At 40.8% G+C, this 25,250-nt stretch overlaps 3 protein-coding genes across 5 annotated transcripts in view; 2 read left to right on the forward strand and 1 right to left on the reverse strand.

Annotated features, from left to right (window-relative positions):
* LOC133165915 (SPRY domain-containing SOCS box protein 4-like) overlaps positions 1 to 15,550 on the forward strand; it is a 39,809-nt gene extending 24,259 nt beyond the window's left edge. For all 3 annotated transcript variants that reach the window (XM_061295817.1, XM_061295819.1, XM_061295818.1), the window contains exon 3: positions 13,003 to 15,550. In XM_061295817.1, the coding sequence (XP_061151801.1) occupies positions 13,003 to 13,130 (128 nt within the window). In that variant the 3' untranslated portion in view covers positions 13,131 to 15,550. The remainder of the gene's footprint in view (positions 1 to 13,002) is intronic.
* A 643-nt stretch (positions 15,551 to 16,193) lies between these two features.
* Positions 16,194 to 19,692, reverse strand: LOC133165340 (serine/threonine-protein kinase 25-like). Its single transcript, XM_061294913.1, has 11 exons — positions 19,551 to 19,692; positions 18,789 to 19,019; positions 18,657 to 18,713; positions 18,483 to 18,591; positions 18,198 to 18,355; positions 17,826 to 18,011; positions 17,537 to 17,682; positions 17,231 to 17,336; positions 17,062 to 17,133; positions 16,536 to 16,672; positions 16,194 to 16,465 (listed from the first exon to the last, which is right to left on the reverse strand). The coding sequence occupies exons 1-11, from the start codon at positions 19,578 to 19,580 to the stop codon at positions 16,426 to 16,428; spliced, it is 1,272 nt and encodes a 423-aa protein (XP_061150897.1). The 5' UTR covers positions 19,581 to 19,692; the 3' UTR covers positions 16,194 to 16,425.
* Positions 19,693 to 19,946: 254 nt separating this feature from the next.
* LOC133165342 (mitochondrial fission factor homolog A-like) lies at positions 19,947 to 24,838 on the forward strand. Its single transcript, XM_061294915.1, has 7 exons — positions 19,947 to 20,617; positions 22,098 to 22,319; positions 22,449 to 22,621; positions 22,893 to 22,978; positions 23,083 to 23,253; positions 23,373 to 23,448; positions 23,564 to 24,838. The coding sequence occupies exons 2-7, from the start codon at positions 22,103 to 22,105 to the stop codon at positions 23,693 to 23,695; spliced, it is 855 nt and encodes a 284-aa protein (XP_061150899.1). The 5' UTR covers positions 19,947 to 20,617; positions 22,098 to 22,102; the 3' UTR covers positions 23,696 to 24,838.
* The last annotated feature ends 412 nt before the right edge of the window (positions 24,839 to 25,250 follow it).

Genomic DNA, 25,250 nt, shown 5'->3' on the forward strand with positions numbered 1-25,250 from the left:
GGTTGTCTCCACTCTGCTCTATTGGCCTTTCATTGTGGCCAGTCATGCGGGAAAACACGCCGGGCATAAAAGCCCCAACATCCAGCTGCAGAATAAGCAGTCAAGTTCAGACGGGTTAACGTGATAAGATGTGATGCAAATAAACGCTGAGCTGCATAGAGTTCCTCCTAATTGCTGCCACATTCCATCAACAGCATCACTTTGTTTGGAGCATGCTGCCATTTGCCTCTGTCTCCTGTGTTTATTTGTCTCTTTATTGTTCTTTCCTCCTCCTGTCGTTATAATTATACCAATTAACAAACACTTGGCTTGCAACAATAGAAAGGAGCCGTCGTCTTGACATGCATCGCCATCTTCTCTTTGCCTCACATTTCACGGATTATTTCCCAGCGCGTGCATGCTAGGTTTCTGTAGCATGTTCCTATTTTTTTTTTTTACCCACTCAGTTCCACAATGCTGGAGAGGGCAAATCAATCCTGTGGCAAAGCGAGGAAAGAATAGCAACGACAAATTCAATTGAAAAGAGAAATGAGGGGAGAGTTTCTGAGAGGAAAACAAATCGGAATAGAGGCGAGTCTTTGGCACTTGTGTTCTTCACAAGCATGAAAATAGAATGCAATGTGAGTTTGAGGAATCAAGGACTGAAACTGGGCAACTTGCCCATCCGCGAGCCATTATGCTATTCTTGAAAGTTATTTTTTTGGGAGGGCGAGCATCACGAGATGGATCCCGCATACCACTCTGAAAATCGCTTGGTTAACCTAGTTACAATTTACATGTTAGTAAATATAATAGTAGATAGAGAGACACTAATTCCGACAAGGCTAGTTTCAGCCCCAACGAGCTTATTTTCTTGTCACATTCCTAACGCGACCCACTTTTTCATAATCTGTTTGACCTTCAGACTGACCTCTCTTCCTCTTCCCTACTGTTTTGTCTGGAACGCATGAACTCTGTCAGAAAGGTCAAAGCTTCAGGCTCCTTTCACATCACACATTGACTCACATCGAGACGTTAGCTGGTCTCGGTGATGGAAAATGTGTTCTTTTGATGCACATTGCACGTTATCTTCGATGTGAAATGATCCCGAACTTTTCACATTCTCCGTCGTCAATACACTCCCCTTTTTCTGGCTCACTGCCATCACACTTTCTTATTTCTACATCGAGTTAGGCATGCATTTGCAATAACGAGTCCAACATTTTTTTGTTGAATTAGTCAATGAATTCTTTCAGCCTTAGGTCACAACAAAAAATACATGCACCAAAAAATAAACAAACCACCACTGATGTTACCCTCACAGAGAGTCACTGAGCAAGAGTTTGTATTGATGTCTGCGTATCATCACCCAGCTTGTTCTAATATCTTTCTGCAACCATTTTTCTCACTCTTTATTATTTTTTGTTGTTATTGTACAGCCTTTTGTATCGATTGGAATTAGATTGCGAAGGTATTTGGCTTGTTGCACAGATGGTGCAATCATTGCAACTGAGCTCAGTGGCTGTGTTCTTGACATTTGTGATTTGTTATTTGGAAGCTACGACACAAACTAGGATACGGAATAAAAAACATACATGTTTTGAGATTAAAGATGACAGACTGGATGGCTATGTGGTCTGATTATTATTTTTTATTAGTGTGGCGACAAAGATGAAATGAGCGGAGAGTTTCTGCGGGGTAACGTAGAGAATGTTAGCGACAAAGATGTTAGCGACAAAAATGAGCGACAAATGTTAGCAACAAAAATGAGTGGAGAGTTTCTGAGGGGTAATGTAGAGAATGTTAGCATAAGAATCGGAGAGGAGTGCTCGAACTGTGTGAAATTCTGTAGATAGCCTAAGAAGTGAAGACAAGGGCTCTTACTGGCTATCTTTAATAAAGTTTTTAGGAAATCTGCCACCTGACAAAAATATTAACGTCCAGTAAGGTCTCCAATATTCACAGTATCGCTTTGTCACTTTGAACACAGAGCTTGTGTTGTAAAGTACAATATGCTGAAGAATTACTAGCACAAATGAAATGTTTTGTTACGGTTGTGTTGTGCTTTGTTTTTCCTAAACCTGCGAGTAGGAAGAAAAAGTCCAAAAGGTTGTTTTCTTCCTTTCTAAAGAACAACAAGTGAACACGGTTCAGGCTTCCATCATCCGTTTCTATGCCTCATTAGGGTTGCAGTCAACTGGAGCCTATCCCAGCTGACTTTGGGCCAGAGGTTTTGCTTTTCTGTCTTCACAAACTCGAAGTAGATACAACAAAAAATTGAATTTGTGGCTGGCAGACACACCTGAACTAGAGTACATCCACAAGTCCCACAAAAAGGTATGAAATGTAGACCATTATGAATGTGTTTATTTGCTACAAGAGAATTTGTGGCATTGCTCTGTTTGGGTTTTGCACTTGTTTCCCCACACTCTTCAAACACTCCTCGCCACATTTTTCAGTTTGCTCTCTTACAATCTGTCGCTAGCAAACAGCCAAATCATGCCAGACATTCTGGCTTAGTCACCAACTGTCTAGTGGCAGATATTTGTTCTCTTAATATTAAGACTGTTAAAATGGAAAACGCCGGTGGAGGTTTTACCAAACGTGTGACGTCCATTCAGTGTCTCCATTGTTGTTGGAGTTTAATAGCCAGGTGGGAAGGAAATGAGTGATCGGACAAAGGAAGCAGTCACAGGATAAAGGCTCTAAAAATGAGCCTCATGGGCTTCTGTTTGAGAGGAAACAGCATGGACTCCTAAATGCACGAGCGTCGGTGATTAAAATCTTTGCAAAAATGGCACGCAAAAAAGCAATTTATTACATAAATCACTCCATCTGACAACGAAAATGACAATTGTAAAAATAATCATTATGACTCTCTCCATCAGATTGTTCAGAGAACTTGCCATCCCGTTAAAATAATTCCAAAAAATAGTCTCTCAAGAATCAACTTTTTAGATTGTATTGCATTACCTCGTAGCTCCTTCTTCACCACCCCCTCCATTTTGACGCCAATGTATTTGACCCAGTAATGCTGAGAGGGGCTGAAATCACTTTGCACTGCTCAGCAGTTACTTTTCACATCTCCATAAATCTGACGTTTAACACCGACGTAGATCAGACTGGAGAACGTACTGTAGCCACAAGTCGTCTCTAGTGTTAGCTCTGTTAAATATTGGAGCCAAATTATTATGGGCATCTGAGAACCCCATTTTATCACTTCCGGATATGCTCAATGGGTGAAAAATATAAAAACATTAAAAAAAAAAAAGATTAAACTCCTTTTATATTAAATCAGGTATCACAATCTCTGCTGTCAATCAAATATATGAGCTTAAAATGCATGCTAATTTATTTAGCTTCTTTCTTATGCTAGCACATAATTACACGATGGAGCTGCACAAATATAGCCGCTTAAAGTCTCCTCTGATTATATCTCACCAGGGCGCCCCGTGTAAATCCATTTTTAAAAATTATTATTATTATTATTATTTTTAAATCTGCAATGTAGCGTGGGTGCAAACAACAAAGTGCGCTGTAGCGGGCAAGCACTGGTTTAGCTTTGGTTCCGTTTTTCTGCAGCAGTGCAGCAAGCACACAGTGATTTCCATCAGGCTAAGTGCAAGATTATGCTCTCAAGTCTTCATCTACCTCCTTCTTTGTTCAGGAGGTTTTACACCACCTTCCAATCAACTTTTCAATTTGGCCTCCCGGCATTCCCGTGCTCTCACTGTCCTTTGTGTCCTCTCATGGATTGCTTTTTATTTAAAGTTTTCGCTCCCTCTTCACGCTGAATGAAGCCCATCCAATTTATTCAGCTCCTGCCGAACTCACTTCACTTTAATTACAAGTGTGATATTGATTTAATTCGACCAAACTTTGTGTTCTTCCACCTGTGGTGCACTAATCCGAACACAACAAGGTCATCAATGACATAATTTGTTGTCTGGAGTGCTTGTCTCCGTTCTCACCTCTTGCAATGCAGGAAGAGGAACTGACTTAATATGGAATCAGATCTGCGGTCGGGGGATGAGGGCAAGCTGTACCATTTCCATGGCAACATTTCCTGTTTGCACTTCAAGCGAGAATGATGTCATGACTCGAGACAGTCTGCCTGTGTCCTCCACTTCCCTAAGAGCCCGGAAAACATTATTATTGCTGAGGCATATTTTTTTTAATCATTTATGTCTCCCAGAAGAGTCTATGGGCATTGTAACAAATTCAAGGCTCGGGGACCAGATACGGCCTGCCACATCATTTTATGTGACCCGCAAAGACAAATTTTGCATCGACTTTGTGTCATTACTAAGATGACAAATTGTCTTCACTTTTAAAAAAGAGATATTGTTTGCAACGTTTATTACCATTCGTCTTTTTTAAATATTTGAACAGTTTTTACTAGTCTTTGATTTCAAAACTAGTTAGTCATTATTTTGTTTTGTAGTCTATACTTGACAATCATAATGGCCCTCCGAGGGAAACTGACTACAATGCGGCCCGTGACAAAAATGAGTTTGACACCGGTGTTTCATTTTAGATGCGAGCATTATGCTAGCAAACGTTTGTTACATGAAATTGTCGACCTGCAAGAGTTTTATTAAGTTTAAATGTTTTTGGGAGGTTTGTTGAAGGAGTAAATATGTTTATAAAAGCTGTTAATAAAACCATTTTTATATAGTCTCACTATTGCAAATTGTAGCTCTGGAACTTTTGCCACGTGTGGCAATTGCTCTTACCACCTCTTTTTGGTGGCTACTCTACTGTCATGTTCTCATATATCAAAGTAACTTTGTTCTTGTCTTCTCATCTTTCATCTTCAACGTTATTCATCATTTCACCTGCTCTCTTATCAAATTCCCATTTTCCTTTTTTATTTCCTGACTTGCCTCTGGGCACCTTGCCCAGGCTGCAAAAGTAGCTTGTTGGCAAACGTTGCAGCACAGCAGCCCGACCTCGCGCTGCAGCTACTGTCCTCTAACTGACGGCCCACGTTAAATGAAATGTCCATGATTTGTGGTTCTGATGATGTGCTACAAGAATCAGACCCTTTGTACCCGGCTTCTTTCCTGTCTGCTCAGATTTTATGTTCAATTTCATGGTGCTGCACCTATTAAGGAGAATGGATTGTGACAAGGTGTATCCAAACTGTATTTTATGCACGGGGAGAAAGTTGGGAATGAAGGCACTCATCTTAAGCCAACAAGTTGCAACGTGTGCGAGAAAAAGTTAAACTTGGTAAAGTGCAAGACACCTAGCAGCTTTATGTCATCTGGTTATGTGTACATGAAATTAATGGTGTGTTGCTAGGCAACCCATAGTGAGGCAAGTGACACCAAAGTGGCAAATTGGCAAAGGCCCTTGAGATTGCTTTCACTGAACATTTATTTCGTTGTGGAATAAAAGCACACAGACGAGATGTTTTAGTTCACCAAGGGCCAGTCCGTGAATTCTTTTGTGTCATTCGCCTGACTGATTAATATCTTTGAACATTCACGTCCGTCTGATGCTGCCGAGGTTCTTTTCTATCAAAACCAAGGCTTGTTTTATAAGATGTGACTACAAAATTGTCAGGAAAAAAAGGCCAGCATAAATTGATTTGGGATTAATCAAAAGCACTAAAAATGTTTGATTGATAGTCTTTTTTTTTTTTCCATAGCAAAACCGGCAACCTTTTCGCACTGAACTTCTTTTGCTTAAATGATCATTCCGTACAATAAAGATGATGTCCAGTCTAAAAAAAAAAATGAACGGAAAGAAGTTGGCGCAAGATGACTTTTCCATCCCCGTCTGGTCTGTTTACATTATACCGCGTGGCGTCATGACTGTCTTCCCGAGATGAGGATTAACCGCCTGTGTCATGTCTGGGGGAGTTTCTGCACTTGCCTAAAGCAAATTTGTTCAAGAGTAATAATACGGCTGCAGGAGCATCAAAAAATAACAAAAGGATGATGATGACATCCTGAGTGTTGAGCATTAATTGGCTCCTTTTTCGGGGGTAACATCCAATTAGCCTTTCACAACCAGTGAATTGGTTGTTTGCTCTGTTTGTAGCGCTTGTTAGTGTCACTCAAGATAATTCTCAGTTGCAAGATTCTCCCTAGGAAGGCTACATGGATAACTTTGAATGAGAAAGCAGTGAGATGAAATTGGTTTAGGTTATTATGCTTTCAGGTGCATACAGATTTTTTTTTTTTTAATAGTGTTTGATTTTAAAAAGGAATAAGCAAATACAAAAACTATTGGAACCTTCTCTCCTGTTTGTCCTTTTTTGTGTCATTTTTCAGTGTGTCACAGCAGGACAAAATAGAAGGAACATTCCTTTACCGGTTTTTCAATCATTTGGAATTTGTTTGGGTTGACAGGCTTAGTTTATCACTCGTTTCCCTGTTTTGTTTGCTCATATCGAAAACACAGCATCTGGTTAGTTTTTTGATAATTAGCACATCTATTGTCAAAGCACACAATAGGCTCCCACAAGTTGCTTGAGTTACAGCATGAACCTTGGAGTGTATTTTTTTAATTATTATTTAAGAAAAAACAAAGTGTCACCCCTTTGTTCCTATGTCCTACATTTTTCTCCTTCTACTTCAACTCCCCTGACCTGAAGACATTAAAGCGACATTTTTTTTACATTGTGTACCTGGCAGGCCACGGCGGCCATGTTTCGGGGCACCGTTGACAAAAACAAGATGGTTGTGAGGTAACACTGGCTGACGGAAAGGCCAAACATGAAAGGCTATTATTGTTGCTTTTAAATTGTCACATTTGCCCTGACAGTCATGATGCGCATGAGAAAGCTTGTCAGCCGTTGTCAAGTTGAGTGAATGCAAGAATAGCTGACGGTACATACTTTTTTGTAACAGACTGAATCGACTAAGCGAGACTTGAAACTTTGTTTTGTTATTCCGAATGATCATTTGGAATAGTTTCATCCCCATTTATTCTCTCTTGTTACCATGTCAACAGAACCTACAGCTAATTACAGCCTCTGGTAGTTGGTCAGGGTTCTTTAGTTGTATTCTGCAGACAAATACTAAAGGTTTCCTGATTTAAAGCAGCATCACACTGTCTCCTACCTGCAGCGAAAAGTCTGATCTCATCGTTTCCACGATTGAGTTACAATCGATGATGTAGATTAAATGTTGGTGTTTTATTGGTAATTAGGAAGGTCTCAGATGCATTGTGAGGGGGTTATTTAAGAGCGGAGAATATTTAATTATTAAAGGAAGGTAGTGAAGGGGTTTGACGTGTGCAAATTTGCCCATTTGCATATTTTTTTTACATACAATGTTTAAAGGGAAATCATAAAATTGTATGATCAGAGCTCTGTGTATTTAAACTTTGCACATATTTCTGCCTTAACACTCTACTTTCATTACACAATAATGTGATGAATCTTCAGAAAGTACAGTAAACTGATAAAAAATGTATAAATTAGTCCCTCTTGTGCTTGCTCAGCTGCCCCTGCATTACTTGAGTTTTTTTATTTTTTATTTTTTAAACCTGTTCATCCATTTGTGTGAATGGTCGCCCCGAGTGCTCACATGTTCGGCCTGTCTGGAGCCTTAAATCCGTCAGCCTGGCGGATTATAGCATGCTACTCTGCACTCCCGGTGCTGTGTGTTTGCACGTGCGGCGTGTCAGGTTGCAAGCACACAAATCGGTCCTTTTTGTGCGTCAGTCAATGACGCGCACGCACAGAGGGCAAGCAGGAAACACAATCTCGCTCTTTTCATCAGCTCGTGTGCTTTTGAAGTCTTCACGCTACGTTGGGGATCACCATATTCGCGGCATCAAACTGTCCTGATGATCTGCTGATCTGTTTTGGTTTTGTTTAATTAAATAAATAATGGAGAGGATAGAATACATTTGTCACAATATCAAATGAGTTTTCTTTCACATTTGTAGATCTTACATTAATGTTGACTGATAATAATGTAAGTAATAAAAAGTATTGGAACACTGAGGCAAATTGAGACAAGAAATGGCCAATTCAGTTTTTGTTATAGGTGTGTGAATTTCTGTGAGTGACCTGACGCGGGTTCAGCCTGTGAAGGATCAGCAGCTTGTTTATCTCTGACGCTTGCAGGTCGGCGCCAAGAGCTGACCTGCTGCGTGTACACGTGTGAGAGATAATGCTTGTGGTGCTGTGTAAAAAAAAAAAAATAGTGTGTACTTTTCATACCTTTGATTCACACTTAATCCTGAGTAGCAGCAGAGGCAAAGCCTCTCCTTCCTTTGCATTTGACCTTACGCTCTGGTGTCCTCTGCCTTGTAAATGACCCTTCCACCGTGCTGCCCTTGTGTGAGGCATTGAAGCCCTGTGTGCGATGAATGTCATGCTAATGAGGTAGATTAGCATCATTTGAGGTGTTTTCAGACACACTGAATTCCTTGGGTGTGTTTCATGATGCTGAGCTGTCAAAATGACTTCCACCTGCGCTTGGATGAGGCGCCTTAATGATGGTTAATCACGAGTCAGTACAGTAATTAAAGCAACTGTATGCAGTAATTTGATGAAGTGACAGCTTCAAAATGGTTGGTAGAGCCGCTTATGGAATATTTCAGTCAATTATTTTACCAGTTATTCCCCTGAATAATCAGGTAATTGAATAAAAAAAGATATATTTTTGAAACAGAATGTGCATGTCAAATGCAGTTATTGTTGTTGTCCACTTGGAGTCGCTATACTCAACAACTGTGACTTTGAGTGTGTATGGTTTTAAACGACAGGGCTTGGCCTGACATGGGAGTCAGCAAATGAGCTGGTTGTTAACTAGCTAACTGTTAGCAAGTTTGAACAGTGATTACGTTCTGAAGGTTTCGGATCAATTGAGCTCAACTGTTGGGTATGTATTAGACAAGTAACTAGGTTAAAGCAGGTATAAAAGTGTTAGAAAAGTGTACGTGTTTAAAAGTAAACAGATGGTTTCATGATCAGTGTCAACGTGTCTTATTTGTCTCAGCATCTCTTGTCTGTGTTCCCCTCCCTACCTCCCACCGTCCCTCTTCAAAAGTCCTCCACCTTTGCTCTCCTCATCCTGCCTCCTCTCCTTCCCTCCTCCTGTTTCTTCACTTCCTCCACTTCCAGTAAGGCACGGATGGTCCGCAGAGAGAGAAAGCTAGCCGGCGAGGGAGCACTGCTTTAAAAAGAAACACAGTCTTGGCTTGTGTGACCAGCAGGAGAGCATTAGAGTAGCTTTTTTTTTGTTTGGGGTGGATACTGGGAGAAAAACATTTCTATTGATTATGATAATGTATTTTATTTGTAATGCATCTAAAATTTGAACATCTCAAAGCAGTGACCCATGCAAAATTCTGAGTTAATTCAAGCTTTTAAAATCAATGATTAATACAAAAAAATCCGATCAATCTGTTGAATGTATGAATTGTATTAAAAACAGAAACACGATTTTTGCGGCTCAGGAAATCTCAGCAGAATGGATCGATAGCGTGACTTTGGATTGTCTGACGTACGCACGTACAAAACTCATCGTACACATGTATTGTATGTCTCATCGCTGTCAGAGTGTGGGCGGCCATTTTAAATTCAATCACCTTGAATTAAAGGATTAAAGGATTACTCACTTCTCTGGAGTTTAGAAAAAAAGATTATTGGCTTAAGGAATAAAAAAAAAAAACTATTATTGTCAGCTAAATTCGTTCTATTTTCTTTTGCTCAGTCATTTGGGCATTTTGGAGGTCTTTGTTTTTTTGTTTGTTTGTTTTCGTTGCAGGATAACGAATGAAAACACCCGAGATGAAATACAAAATACAAATACAGTGATCCCTCGCTACTTTGCGTTTCGTTTATCGCGGCTTCACTACATCGCCGATTTTTTTTTTCCAAATTAAAAAAACATTTAAAAGTCAAAATAAATCTTCTAAATTGAGGAAACATGTGTCTAACCTTTAGGACAATGGAGTATTGCTCCAAATGTTTGTTTACATTCCTTTAGAAGTCCGGTTTCGCGTGTTAGCACAAACGCGAATTAGCTAACTCGTTAGCCAGCCCAGTACTTCTTGTTGGTGACCGTACTTTGCAGATTTCACTCATCGCGGGTGGTTTTTGGAACCAATTATCCGCGATAAGCGAGGGATTACTGTACTGCCGTAGTTACACTTGTAAATTCTCCGAGTACAGGTTTTAGGTTTCATTAGGTGCACCTAATCTCATCTCATGTTCACACTGACTTGATGTCGAACCTTTCCCTCCTGTCAAATTTGACTCAGGTCTCTGTTTGCAACCGCCATCCAATTAGCATAACCTGCAGACAATAAATCCTGTTTGCCGCATCTCATTACAGGCTCTTGTCACATTGTCTGACCCCGTTAGGCCACTGCTTCATAGTGACCGAGAATTCATCATGGATGAAAGTATCGATCACTTGTATCGATGTTGTCAGATTGATCCTTTCTTTATGTACTTGAGTGAATACAGCACACTCCTGTTCAAATGAGCAAGGTAAATCCATTTGAAACTTGTTATTCTATTAATTTGACTATGAATGAGACTTTTTTTTTTTAAATAGCTTTAAGATGCAAACATTTACTCATCACAACATGATTAATTGACTGGAAATGAGTGATTGAGAATACATTTGCATCAATGCATTATCAGCAGCTCATCCACTCACTCAAGATTGCATCTCTTCCAGGAAGTTAATGAGGTCTGACTTGAAATTGCTCCTACTGCGGCAAAAGCAGTTTTCACTATTTGACGCTTGTCTTTCCTTAATATGAGCATTTCTGCCCCTTTACGTTAAGAGGATTTACTCACGGATACCAGGAATGCAGTATTTGAGCAAAGTCACTTCAAAGTGGCGCCATCATGTGTGGCATTAAGCGGCTCCTGGTTTCGACCGGACTGCAATGCAGCTGATGTTTTTCTACAGGGTGCGCCAAAATCCAGTCCGGGTGACAAAGGCATGGCTCGTTCGCGCGCGTGTGTGTCAATGCAGACAAGACGTCAGCACTTCCCTTGAAATATTTCATCCAGCTGATGTAACCTGCTCCGAAATGTGGCAATGAACTGAGTCGCTATTATGTCTTCTATTGCCACGAGTTCTTTCGTAAGGTCGTAGGTTAATAGTCAACGGCAACCGTTCCGTTGATAAGCGTTTTAACATAAATGAGTCATCTTCTTTCGTGTTGTTGTCATCCTCCGCCAGTTTGCAGTTGATTTCCTCCCAGTGGGTTAGATGTTCACCAGCTCGGGTGTCACAAAAGCAGCCTGCTAAGCATCACAGTTTATTTCGGTTGATGCTATATTTAGCGTTGAGCTTATAATGAGCGCCTGTGGTGCTGTTATTTTTTTTCTCACCAATGGTTATACAAATTATTTTACAGAACGCTGGGCCTGTGTCAGGCTGATTTTTTTTTTTTTTTTAAATTACCGTATTTTCCGGACTATAAGGCGCACCTTCAATGAATGGCCCACTTTAAAACTTTTTCCTTATATAATGCATCATGTCAGCTTTTTAATCCAAATCAAATCATTCTCCATTTTATATTTTTTATTTCAACTTCAGACGCAACAAATTACTTTATAATCACAAAATAATGATCCATAGTATTTTTGATTCATGATTCGTAGTCTTCAGCGGGCCACCTATGATTGATTTCTTCACACAATGCTTCGGGCCAGTTTAAATTTAAGAATTTGGTCCATATATAAGGCGCACTGGAGTATAAGGCGCACTGTCAGCTTTTGAGAAAATTTTAGGTTTTTAGGTGCGCCTTATAGTCCAGAAAATACGATCATTTATTTCTTTACTCCAAAAATCCGTAAAACGTCAACCCACGTCAATCATGCTAGTAAATATACTGTTGTTTTTTTTTTTTTTAACGTGATATTATAAAATGTTTGAGAGCCAATTCTCTGTCTAATTCTCCTCAATGCCCTTGCAGGATACTTTTAATGTTAATGTAATGTAGTACATGCTCCCAGTTGTCTGAAGCGTTTTGTCTGACGTCAATGTCAGCCCAGAGGACTGATGCCGCATATCATTTTAATGTGAGGAGAGCCGCTCTCATTACAATCAAGTAATTGCGCTTCAAAGTGAGGTCACCATACTTGAGTCGGGGAGTGAGCACACGTATGATTTCGATGAGAATGAAAGTGTCTGTCACACTAAAAGGACGTGCGAGTGTGTATTTTTTTTCCCTAGTCTTCCTCAATGAACCAGGAAGTAGTAACCAGCCAAATGACACGCGCAGCGGCAAATAAACACGCAAGATGAAACAGCAAATATGGTCACACCACTTCCCATCTATTTGTTGTCTGAGATGTATTATTTATTATACATTAGCTCTGGCAAACCACGACGGACGAGTTAGCACGCCACAGGCTTACGGGTAGCGCATTGATAACCTTCCTGTTACTGTAAGCAGACAGGAACAATCTTAGAGACTAGTGCAAGTAGATGCTTTCCCCAGTCGTCTCTTAAGCTCGAATTTACATGTTCATCGATTGGGAAAAATGCCTCCACTTTTTTGACTTTGAATTTTTTTTGCTCCCCTCTCCTTCTGAATGACCTCCATTGTTATGACGCTCCCCCACTGCGGCTTTTCCTGATGGTCAGGGGCCATTGTGGCGGGGATCTGATGCATGCAAAATGAACTAAACTGTGTGTATGCATGACTGAAGGAGTCTCATCAGGTGGAAGGTTTTAAGGACTTGTTATACACACACACACACACACACACGCGCATCACGAGATCCCAAACAAAGCAAGTTTGTTCCTGTGGAGATATTTAGCACACCTACGTTCGCCTCTGAATCTCATTTACTATTTCTCCCGAGAGCGGGAAAATTTGACCCAATTGTCAGTTCATGTGCAGGAGTCATATTTCAAGCGTGCAACATCACACTCTTGACCCCTTTACCCATCTCCTCAGCTTTATTTAAAAGTTCATCCCTTGTAAATGTGCATCTGGTTGTTTCCTTTTTTTTTTAAAACAATGCAAAACCACCTGCTGTGCCCTCTATAACCTTTGCCCTCTCTCCCTTTCCTCATTCAGCGGAGCCTCTTCCTTTGACCGACCTGTGTCGCCGTGCGGCCCGCCTGGCGTTGGGCCGGGAACGCCTTCAGGAGATCGAGAGACTACCCCTGCCCGATTCCCTCAAGAATTACCTCCAGTACCAGTGACTGACACCAGCGGAACCCACTGGCATCACAAGTACTCAACAAGGCCGAGCAGCAGGTGGGCAAACAGCGGGAAGGGAAGAAGGAAGCGCTTGAAGGAAACAAACTAGGAGGAGCACGGAGGTCCCGAGCTTCAGGTGGATTCACTGACACATGAAGAGAGCAGCGTTTGTTCGTTTTTTGGACTTCAAGTAAATTATTGACATGGCTGGCGAAGGGAATGTGGCGATATCGCCATCTAGTGGTGAGAATAGAAACTGTGCAGAAAAAGCACACTAATCCTATCCCGGAAGCCTTCTTGATGACTCAACGAACGCCGATGCAGGCAACAAGAGGATTGGAGCACAAAAGTTTTTAATCTCAACGACCAAAAAGCTTTCTTTGGGTTCAAGATGTCAACATGTTGCTCGGATATCCATTAAAGCCCTTTGCAGACGACGTGCTACATAGATGGTGGGTGTCATGTAGCTTCCTGAGACAGACTCATTTAAGCACAGCATAGAGAAACCTGGTGGATTTTTCAAATTTATTTTCCCCATTAAATATTAATTTGTTAAGGGGGTTTTAGTGTTTTATCGGTTCATTTAAATCAACACAACAACAACATGGAACTTGAGTAGAGTTTTTAGTGCATTCTCAGTGAAAGTATTAAATGGATTGAAAAAGGCTGCTGGTCTGATCATTACTTTGGTTAGAGTCTTTAAAAAAACCGATTTGATGTCATGAATACAATTTTGTGTGTGTGTAAGACTACTATTGAGGAGTAATAGGGCCACACTGAAAAGAAAATAAATAGTAAAATTATCAGGATATATATATAATATAGTTTCTTGTAGCATTTACATCCTGGGTGAGAGGCTGGGCACACCCCGGACGTCGTCCAATCACAGGGCACACATACTAACCATAACTATACTAATATGGATGATTTTATGTCGTGCCTTCACTAAAAAAAAACATAGCTTTATAATAAATAATAAGAGGGTCTTTCCTTACTGCTTTATTATTCTAATTTAATCTTACATATGTTTTTGTAACATGTTTTGGGACTTTACTCTTAATAACCTGAACATATTTTTATTAAAAAAATAGTTTTTGTATAAGATTAGTTTGTTGTATTATTACTTTATTTTTTTATAATATGACCAAAAATATTTTTTAAAATGTACAATTTTCTCATAACATCTCAACTTTATTCTTGTAAAGACAAAAAAATAATAATTTCAACAAATTCCCCTCTCTATATATACAATATTACATATTACAATTTTACAAAAGTGAAAAATCAAATCTTGCTAGCTTAATGTCAGTAAGACCGCTAGACTTCCCAATTTAGGTATAAGCGTGAATGTCTATGTGTCCCCTGTGATTGACTTGTGGCCAGTCCTGATTGATCTCTGCCTCTTGTCCTCCAAAAGTCATTTTACCCTTGGGATTGTCAAAATTGATATATTATGGTTTAAAAAAATAATAATAATAATCTTTCCAGTACTGTCTCAAAATGTTTAGTTTTCTTCCCCAAAAAAATAAAATGTATTTTTCCTCATACTATAGTCTCAAAATTTCAGCTTTTTCTTGTTAATTTTACCATTTTCTTTTCCTTACCCACTGTGGCCCTAATGATCATTCATACATTCATTCCCGTGACCACATAAAAAAAAAAAAAAAAAGAAAGAAAGCAAAAAAGAAATTCCTTTAATGTTTCTTGAATTGCACTGGACAGGACACTAAATGTATTTTGACCAAAGTATTTCATGCTAGGCGAGGAAGCCATATGGAGATATACACACAGACATTCATGCAGTATGCATCCAGGACAAAGTGTCTGGAGCTGTGCCATTGCAGTGACGTGCTCGCATGCTAATGATGGCAGCAAAGGTAGGACAGAAGGACAAAGTTGAAGAACTTTAAGATATCCGACTAGATCCGTTTTAAAGACCACAATGGACGGAGCAGCTCTGCTAATTAAGGAACTCTAATTAAAGGCCTAGAATGGACTTGACCTTGTGCAGTAGCAGTTCATGACAGAGAATGCAGATGACCGTAACACACAAACACATACACACACTGTAGACCAATCAATCTTGTTTCATTTCTGAAAAAAGGCTTGAGTCACTTTCTTTTTATGTTTGAGTTTGTATTTTTAATAATATTATTGTGAGTGTGGTGTCTCATTGCTAGTTCTTTGTCGATGTTTTATTTTTGAACTAATCATTGATGATGCATTCAGGTGACTTTATTACAAAGATGTTGGTAATGAAGGGAGGAAAATGTAAACATGTTTCTTCAATGCTGCTTATTATTATTATTATTATTATTATTATTAAGAATGGCTGGTCTAGGTGTGTGTCCCTGTAGAATGTATGGAGAGACGGTTGTCAGATATGAAATGTGAATAAAAGCATAAAATGAATTTGAGGAAATATCTGCTGCAATGTTTTATTTTTCATTTTATTTTATTTTCTCAAGTGGTTCCTGTTTTGGGCAAAATGGTCTTGTGCAAGGATGGGCATATGACCAATCGCTGCACTCTTGAGTGTCCTTTATTAATTTAATGAAATAGTAATTGGGGAAGTCTAAGTTTTTCCAACTCGGAAGAGTGCACTAGAACTACGAACAGATATTTATGATATTTAGTTATTACAAATAACACATGATTTGTACTGACTGTAAAGACAAGCATGAAGTTATTTGATGAAATAAATAAAATGGTTTGAAGATACTATATTCCTGATGAGCCAGAATAACAATTTATTTTAAGATATTTTGCAGAGTCCCGCCACTCCTGTAGAATCCATTCAACTTGTAACAGAGCCTGAAAGGGAATAAAAAAGGAGCCCCAAGTGAGTATTGTGTGGCTTAGGCCCTTTGGTATTTGGCCCTATGGTAAGTGTGTTGTCAGATTGTAATTCACCTTTTTGGCCACTCTACTTTTCATGGTATTTGTTTTCTGAGAGTGACTTCAAAATGACATGCAATTATGCTAAGCACACCAAACATTTGTGTGTCATGACTGCAGTATGTTCCTATTGAAAATTATGAGAGAAGTCATTTCTTTTTTTCATTGAGTTTATTACACTGTTTCAGTCTAACAGGAATACCCGACGTGCTAACTTCTGAGGCTTTCTTTGTCTTAAATACTCTCCGCTCTCAAAGAAAATTTGTAAAAATATTTAATAACTACATAAAAGATCTCTGGGGGAGGGGATGACGATTGGGTAGGTTGTAAAAGCAGAACGGGGGGGGGGGGGGGGGGCTGCTGAGGTCTCTGTCTGATTTGTTGGGTGGGGTTAAACATTCATCGTGAAGATGGCGTGGTGTTGCCGTTTAAAGAAAACCTGAGGGAAGACAGAGCAGCACGTTAGAACATCAGCGGTTCTTATGAGATGGTGGATGTTGATGGTCTACCTGCACACTCTCTCCATCATGTGGGTGACAAGGCGGTCGGAGATGCCCGGACAGGATTCCTCTGCCAGGTTAAAGGCGTTCTCCAGCTCTTCGATGGCGCCGACTCCGCCGCCGCTCGCTCGCCGCTTCTCTTTTAACTGAGGATGGAGGGAATCAATAGAATCGGGGAAAGTACACTCTCAGGTGCATTGATACCTTGACTTGGGAGTTTAATTTGTTTCCATGACCAAGCTTGTAACGTTATTTACTTGTATATGAGATTAGTATTTCCCCATTGAAATGAATCAAATGCCATTACTAACATTTTGTTTATGTGCTTTGTCATACCTATGACATACTATAATCTACAATTTGTGTACTAGATTGTCCTCCAAGTAATGGTGGGCTGCAAAGGTTGAATGTGGACTTTTGTCTGAATGTGTGTGTCGTTGTTTTTTCCCCCAAGGGGGCCCATGGTAAAAATTCTGCCCTCTCCAGGTCCCTAATGGGGTCCCAAAAAGTTGGTGAACCCTATGATGAGACGTACCTCTCTGAAGATGGGCGTGACCAAAGCTGACAAGCACTGTGACTTGGGTTGCCTTTTCATAGAATCTCCTGACTGGAAGGACAAGATCATTAACAAACATGTCAATCAACAAAAACCAGACTTTCTTTTGTATTTATTTAGTTTGCATGTATACGTTTGTGTGCCTTGCCTCTGAGTCAGTATGTGTGTAGCCCTTCTGTAACTTATTCAAAGAGTTTGGTCTGACTGTAGGGAAGGTCCACATGGGGCATGAATCCACATCGCTATCAGGATCCCTGCAGAAACAAATGAGAGATCTGAAAATGGCCTCAACTTCCCGAACATTTATGAAAGTGTTATGTTGAACAGTTTGCACGTTAATCACATCTTCTTGTCTCAGCTCTATAATGAGACATGGCAGTGCCAGCGGGATGACTCAAGCACGGCCAATAATCAGGTGAGCTCGAGAGCGCCGTGGCATGCAACAAAGACTCACATATCAGAGTCGTCCGAGCTGGACTCCTCCCCGTGACCCTCGGACTTCCAGCGGCGGTAGCGATCGATCAGTTCAGTCAGGTAGGATGTTTTCTTGGTGTAGCGCGTGATGAACTTGTGCTTCAGCAGCTCTTTGGCTGTCGGCCTCTGAGGCACAAAGGCGGCAAACAGACAGGCAGTTTGGTCAGAGAGAATTTTGTCACCAATCCAGCAGAACCATTTGACGACTTTTTACTTCCGTACAAAAGAATGCATGAGTGCATGAATTATAAAAAATGTGTGTTACTCACAAAACGAGGGTCTTTATTTAGACAAGCCTCCACAAACTCTTTAAAAGGTTTGCTGTAAGATCCTTCCAGGGTGGGGGGAGTGTTTTTGGGGATAAGAAAGAGGACCCTCATGGGGTGTAAATCCGAGTTGGGGGGTTCGCCTTTGGCCAGCTCAATGGCTGTGATTCCGAGAGACCAAATGTCAGCCTGACAAAAGGGGACAGACACAAATGAATCAAACTTAATGGTGCAAAAGGAATTTACACGTAAAGTGGCTATAAAAGTCAAGACACCCTAGTTCAAATAACAGTGATGTGAAAAAAAAAAAAGTATTTAATGGAAAACAGTTACGTTAACAAAATTGGGACCTGCTGACTTAAAGCGCTGGCTCACCTTGAAGTCATAGGCCGACTGCTTGATGACTTCGGGCGCCATCCAAAAAGGTGTGCCCACAAAGGTGTTCCTCTTAATCTGAGTGTCAGTCAACTGTCCCGCCACCCCGAAATCAGCCAGCTTCACTTCACCCTGTTCGGACAACAGCACATTGGCAGCTGGAGAAAGCGAAGGGAGAAACAAGGTGTTAGTTAGGGTGGTCCGCCGCTGAACCTGCAGGTCAGCTCTCTTTCATGAACAACCTCGTTATATTCGATAAATGTGTCAGTGTGTTGTTTTTCTAACCTTTAATGTCTCTGTGAATTTTCCTTTCCAAGTGCAAATATTCCAGCCCCTTCAGGATTTCCCGCAGTATCGTAGCAATGTACGTCTCTTCGAGAGGTCCTGGACGCAGCTGTTTAGGAACAAAACGGTTTTACTTTTCCATTTTGGGAATGTGTGAAAGGTGCAGGACATTACCAGATCCAGAGCAGATCCTCCGCCTAAATACTCCATGATAATCCACAGCTTGGTCCCCTGGTAGACAAAAAAGCGAATGGATGTCTCAAAGCATTCACGTGGAGGGATACACAATTTGAGCGATCATCTCACCTTGAGGTACGAGCCATAATACTTGGTCACATAGGAACTGTCACACTGGCTCAGTACTGTGATTTCCTGCTGAATGTCTTCGATCTCATCCTCCGCCTCTTCGAGGTCGATGATTTTTATGGCCACCACCTCCTTGGTGCGGTTGTTGATGCCTTTGTAGACCTCCCCAAAGGAGCCCTTGCCAATGCGCTCTTGCTTGGTGAAGTACTCCTCAGGATCCAACCTGGAGTTCTGGTCCAATGACAGCATAAATACTCCTGATAAGTACACTGGGTGTCCTAAAAAGGGACTCACACGTTCACTGCCCTCCTTATTTTTTTTTTTTTAGATGTTTACTGCCATTGAGAAGTTAAATGAAAGTAAATAATAAATATACATGGACTTATATAATATAGGGACTTCACATTAGAAATGTGATTTCCAATGTGTCGAGAAAATAAAAAGTAAATGGAAAAAAAAAGTGATCCAAATATAATTGATTTACGACAAATCTTTGTTCATTTCTCTATGTAAGCATTGACACAGGCATAACAATAAAATACCCTTCCACTAGATGGCAGAAAGTACAACTAACCTGTATATCTACTTTTTGTTGTGTGGTGTGCCGTGAGATATTTTTTTGTTTAAAATATGTGCCTTTTGCTTAACAGGAAACGCTGGAAAAATACTCTACGGGTTTCGTCATCCCACAACCACCCACCTAACAAGGAAAGTATTTTCTTTTGTGTCTGAAATTGGATATACACCACAGCATGGATGTACCTGATTCTGCATGTCTCGTAGGTGTGCCATCTCTTCTTCTGGTTGACTGTTCACTCTTTCCGGGGTGATCAATGTGTCTTTTAAAAATGTACCCTTTTGTTCCCTTCCTTCCCCTCGTCGCTGTCTAGGAAGCTAGCTTAGGTGGCTAGCCAACAAGATAAAGAGGAGGCAGCCTACTGCTTCTTTTGACGGGGCTGTCACTCCGAGCACCGTCTTCGGAGCCTCCAAGCCCACCCTGGGAGCTAACAGCCCTGCGGCACGCCAAGTTAACGGATGAGACACTCCATAAATGTCCGTTGCGGTGGGCGATCAGAAAAGTAGCCCTCCCGCGTTTCGTATTTTTAATTCATTTCACGAACCCCTGTTGTTCAACAGCTTGAGGACAAAATAATGGCTCTGACGAGTACGCATGCGCGACCGTGGCTAAAGCCACTGGAATTCTGGGAATTGTAGGCGATTGTAATGTAAATGGTTATTACTATAAATTTATTCCGTTTACTTTTGTCTCATTACTAGGGAGCGATTAACATGTGTACCCCTAATTGCCAAAGTCATTAAAAACTGCTGATTTCCAATTGGGGGGGAAATTGTAACGATATAACAAATTCACATTGTTTTTCAGTAAAATTGTTCAATTTTATCAGAATGAATTTGTGCCCAATTTAAAGAGGTTTAAAAATATTGTGTTACAAAAATGTAAAATTCTGATATAAAAAAACGACATACAATCAGTGCCAGCTAAGAATATGAATGTGTTTTTACGGTGATTTCTTTTAATAAACATTTTTCCCATTAGAAAGTATTCATAAAAGATGGAAATAGGATTGTAAATGTTATTTTATAAAAAGATAAAAAATAAATTATCTACCAGCTCCAGCTCCGCCCCGACGCGCATAGCCTACAAGATTATCGAGCACTCCGACGTGACCATTTAGAAAGGGCGTTTATTTCGTTTCTTTTCTGTTCCGGTGTTACACTCCGGGTTACATACGCTTCCTAGCATTTCGAGACAAGCTGCTATCCAGTTGATCAATGAGTAATTAAATCTCCCGCATCAACTACAAAAGGTACGTCGTCGTAGGGCTTAAGTCGAGTCAAAAGGCTCGTAAAGCCGACGCTTTGGCTAGCCCGTCAGCGCAAGTGACCGATCGCTTTAACAACATCGTTTGTTAATGATATTCATTCATCTTCCGATATGTTCGTCATAATTAATATTAATGTGTCCTTTTGGTTTCTGGACTTCTAAATGCTTGTCGATGTCATGTGTGCCAACAGCTTAGCCTCTCCGATACAGTATGTAGCGTTATGTAATTTGATGCATAACGACGTGAAATTGTTTTTATTGTACCTCATGCTTAATAGCTATGTTCTGAATGCATTAATGGGATGAGCTCTCGTGCTCGTTATATTGTTTGTATCCCAATTATTGATCTGTTAAAAAATACAGACGTATATACTATTGATTGATTGAATATTTATTGATCCCCAGGGGTGGGGAAATTCAGGTCCCAGCAGTATCCATACCACAGAGTGGGTATACAAAAGACACACAGATGCCATGAGCGCAACTCAATAGGCTCTCATAAGGCTGCCACACAACGGCGCCACAAAGAAAGTCAGAAAGTGCTCAAGAAAAAGCCATCCAAGCTAAAAGACAAAGGAAAAAAAGTAACAGCGGCCAACCAGCACCCCTCAATACAAGAGAACACCCCAAAACACACAAAATAGCCTTCAAGGGGTCCATCGACAGGTGTAAGGGCAGTCCAGTTCAACGGCGCCCAATGGACCGTGGTTGTGAATCGGTGAAAACATCACAAAGCAGGCAAACGTGTGAGCAGCGTCCCGGGTACCCAGTCGGGGCACGTGCAGATGGTCACCACGGGGCTAGCACGGCGAAAGTCGTTGGTTCCGACGAGCACGAGGGAGTGGACTCCCCACAGGGGTTGCGGCTGAAAGGCCAAGGCGAGGGACCCGGTCATCACTGGCCGGATAAGCAGGAAGCCGTCGTAGAGTTACGCCGGTCTCGACCGATGATCCCGGTCCCAGGAAGAAAAAATAAATAAAATATCCGATCCGAAGAGATACCGAGGTGCGGTAGAAGGCGCCAGCATCGCCAAATGGACAAAAAGACAAAGAAAAAAGAGAAATAAAGAGGAAAATATGGTTTATGGTTACGAGGCTACGTGATATCAATTCAGCCAAAAATAATGAAAACAGACGTTCCGTAAAATAAAAATTGCAAAAAAATATTTAAATTTTGTACTGCATTTATTTGGCTATATGCACCAATGCACCATTGGGCACTTTGACCACCCTTAGCCAAAAAGTAGTCTGCCCTACACATGTCTCGAAGCTAATGGCCACAACATTGAGCACCGGCTGTAATTGTCGAGGCCAAAGGTAACTTATATTAAGGTACAATCTTGTGACTGAATAAATTTGATGTTAAATGCACAAGACACGAGAAGTTTTGTAAGATCTCATAACGTCACTTAGTGTCGATACCTGAAAACTGTACTCAAATACAGTTTCCATTTTCCTCCACAGGCTGCATGAGTGGGCCGTCGTTCACCTCACCCCCCGCCGAGGCGGCGGAGATCAACCGTATCCATTATGAGTTGGAGTACACGGAGGGCATCAGCCAGCGGATGCGCATCCCGGAGATCCTCAAGGTTGCCCCGGAAAACCAAAGTGGTTCTCTGCCACTGCAGCAATTCCTGCACACCCATCCAACTCTGATGCAGGTTCCTGACAGAATTGTCGTAGCAGGTGAAGTCTGACACTATGATTTTCTGTGACTCCTCCAGTCTCTTGGTGTCTATGTTGCAACCTGTTGGTGACGCCGTAATATGAGTGACTCTTGATTTTCGGACTCTCTTCTTTCCATTTTCTGCACAGGTGATGATGGGGATCCTCAGTTCTCTTGTCCTAGAGACTTGGATTTGATTCAGTCCATTCCTGCCATGGAGCTCCTGGACATGAAAGCTCCACCACGTGTTCTCACGCTGTCAGAACAGCCACTGGACTCCTTGGAAACGGATCAAATAAACAAGAGCAACCCCAGTCAAGCAGTAAGTCAGAGTTTTTATTTTTGTTATAAAAATAGTCATTTTGATCATAGGTGTCAAACTGAAGGCCCGAGGGCCACATTCAGCTAACCGCGTTCTTTTGTGGCCAGATAAAGCCAATCGTGTACATAACTTAATGTTTCTTAATAATTATCCTCATTTAAAGAGATTTTTTTTTTTTATTGTTACACAATGCAACCATAACATTTGTATTTAGTTTTTTTGTGCCTTGGCTCAATAAAAGTTGTGAAACACACGATTTTATCATTGCCAGGTTCATTCTCGATCACGAAAGGAACGCAGTGCCAGTGAATTTATATCTGCTCGCCATAGCAGTCAGATTATCAGAGGTGACGTAAGGTGAGGATATTCTTTTTTATACTACATGTGCCTTATACTGCCTATTATTCTCTTAATGGCTTCAAAAATGTTCCTCTCTTTACTCTTACTCTCTACTTTGACAGTGTAACACCCTCACCTTCTGCCCCCCTAGTCCGCATGTGTCCCCCTCTGTGCTCCCCCGAGGACGCAAATGTTAACTTATTCACAGCGGCAGGCTTCCTGGCTTACATCCAGTCCACTACACGCCGGGCCTACCAACAGGTCCTTGAACTCCTAGACGACAGCCACCGCAGGTGACCAGTTTTTTTTCCTGCTGTTTGCTCTGCTGTTCTTTCATTGCGTGTGTGTTGGGTTTGAGAGTGACTGGTTTTTTTTTTCTCCCCCCCCCCCATCTTTGGTCTTCATTGCACAGGACACACCTTGACCTTGCCTTGGATATGAACCCTGATGAGTCAGGTTTAATAGATGCCTCCTCGTTGCGCCGACAAGTAGGTTTAATTTTTCTCATCTTGTAGTACATGTCATGTCTCTAATAACCACTATTTACAAAAACTTACTTGCATGTGCATCCCAGTCACAATTTCGATTTGTCGAATCTTTCAGATTGTGAAGCTAAATCGGCGTCTACAAATGCTGGAGGAAGAAAACAAGGAACGCTCCAAGCGAGAGGTGGTCCTATATTCTGCCACTGTTGCATTCTGGCTGATCAACACCTGGGTTTGGTTCCGCCGCTAAAAAAAAAAAAAAAGATGAGACCGTCACCCAAAACTAATGGAGCCAAAGTGATATCTTATTAATGTTAATTTAGAGATTCACTTTAAACCTCTAAAGGCTACCACAGAAATCAACTGCATTCCATCCCACACTTTATGGGAAATTCTTGGAATTCACATTTCACAATGTGCGTCCAACACCAGCGCTGCTTTTGCTTTGTGTTTTCAGGTTAATATTATTTTTTCAAGTGGGGAAAGTGTGATTATGCTGCATGCATTCAAGTAGAAATATTTGGATCTCTGTTGCCCAGTGATACATGTGCAGTCGTTTTACCATACGTGTTACTTTTTCTTTGCAAGTCATTTACACTGTTCAGTCCAAAAAAAAACTATATTTGTTGCCAAAAATAGAAAACGAGGTAAGATTTTACTTTGGCAACAGATGCTTTGGGAACCCAGACCAGAGGTGGAAGTACAGTAAATAAATACTCTTAAAGTGTCAAAGTAAGCATGGGGAGGGGGTAATATCATGCTAAAATAAGGATGCCATAAGATGTACCGTAATTTTCGGACTATAAGTCGCACCGGAGTATAAGTCGCACATAAAATGCCCAAAAAAGTGAAAAAAAACATATATATGTATATGTCGCTCCTGAGTATAAGTCGCCCCCCCCACCCAAACTATGAAAAAAAACCCGCGACTTATAGTCAGAAAAGTACGGTATGTTGAATGTTCGGTGAGTTCTGTTTTACCCAAACATCCATGTACAGTAGTGAAATTGTTAAATGCTTGTAAATGATGAGGTAATTACTTTTTGTTTAATGTTTTTGGTAATTACATGACCAGTTCATGGGTACAATGTATGTATGCATTCTCTTGAGTTGTTGAAACTTGTGTTCAAAACCTTTTTCCCCACAATATAAATAGATGCGACCTTTTTTTTTTTTCTTCCCAAATAGACTAGTCATAGAGCTGTTGTTTCTGTAATGGTGTGTTTCTGGATGTTTATGGAAAATCTAGGTATCAATGTATTTAATTGTATTTATTGCAGATCTATTAATATTGAGGCTATTTTTTCTGTGTATCATAGATGTTTTTTTAAACCTCAATACTTTCATTGTTAAATTATTTTTGCTTTAATAAATTGATGTAATTATCATTTAATTCATCACTTTTTTTGTGCAATTTTGTACCAAATGTTTGAAATGATTATTACTAGAGTCCGGACCCTGTGTACTAGGAATCCTCTGTTTACAATGACAACATTTCGAAGTGAAGAAAGCCCGAATACAAATTTAATTTCCACATATTGCGTCGACGCCTTAAAATTTTACGTATCATCGGCATCACGGTCTCGAAAGACCATAGATTTCTTGTGTCTGGAGGTTAGGTGTTTCCCGTGTTGTGTTTCCACTGGTTAGTGGAGCTGGTGGGCCTGTACGTCACGCCTAGGGGCCCACTGTTGCTCCCCCGATCGATCCCCTGCAATTTGGCCTGGAGCCGTGAGGCACCCAGTTACCATGTGTGGCCACGAGGAGGCATGCAGAAGTCTTGACGCTGGAGAGGCTATGTACCG

The sequence above is a fragment of the Syngnathus typhle genome, linkage group LG13 (genome assembly GCF_033458585.1).
Source record: "Syngnathus typhle isolate RoL2023-S1 ecotype Sweden linkage group LG13, RoL_Styp_1.0, whole genome shotgun sequence".
Classification (NCBI taxonomy): Eukaryota; Metazoa; Chordata; class Actinopteri; order Syngnathiformes; family Syngnathidae; genus Syngnathus; species Syngnathus typhle.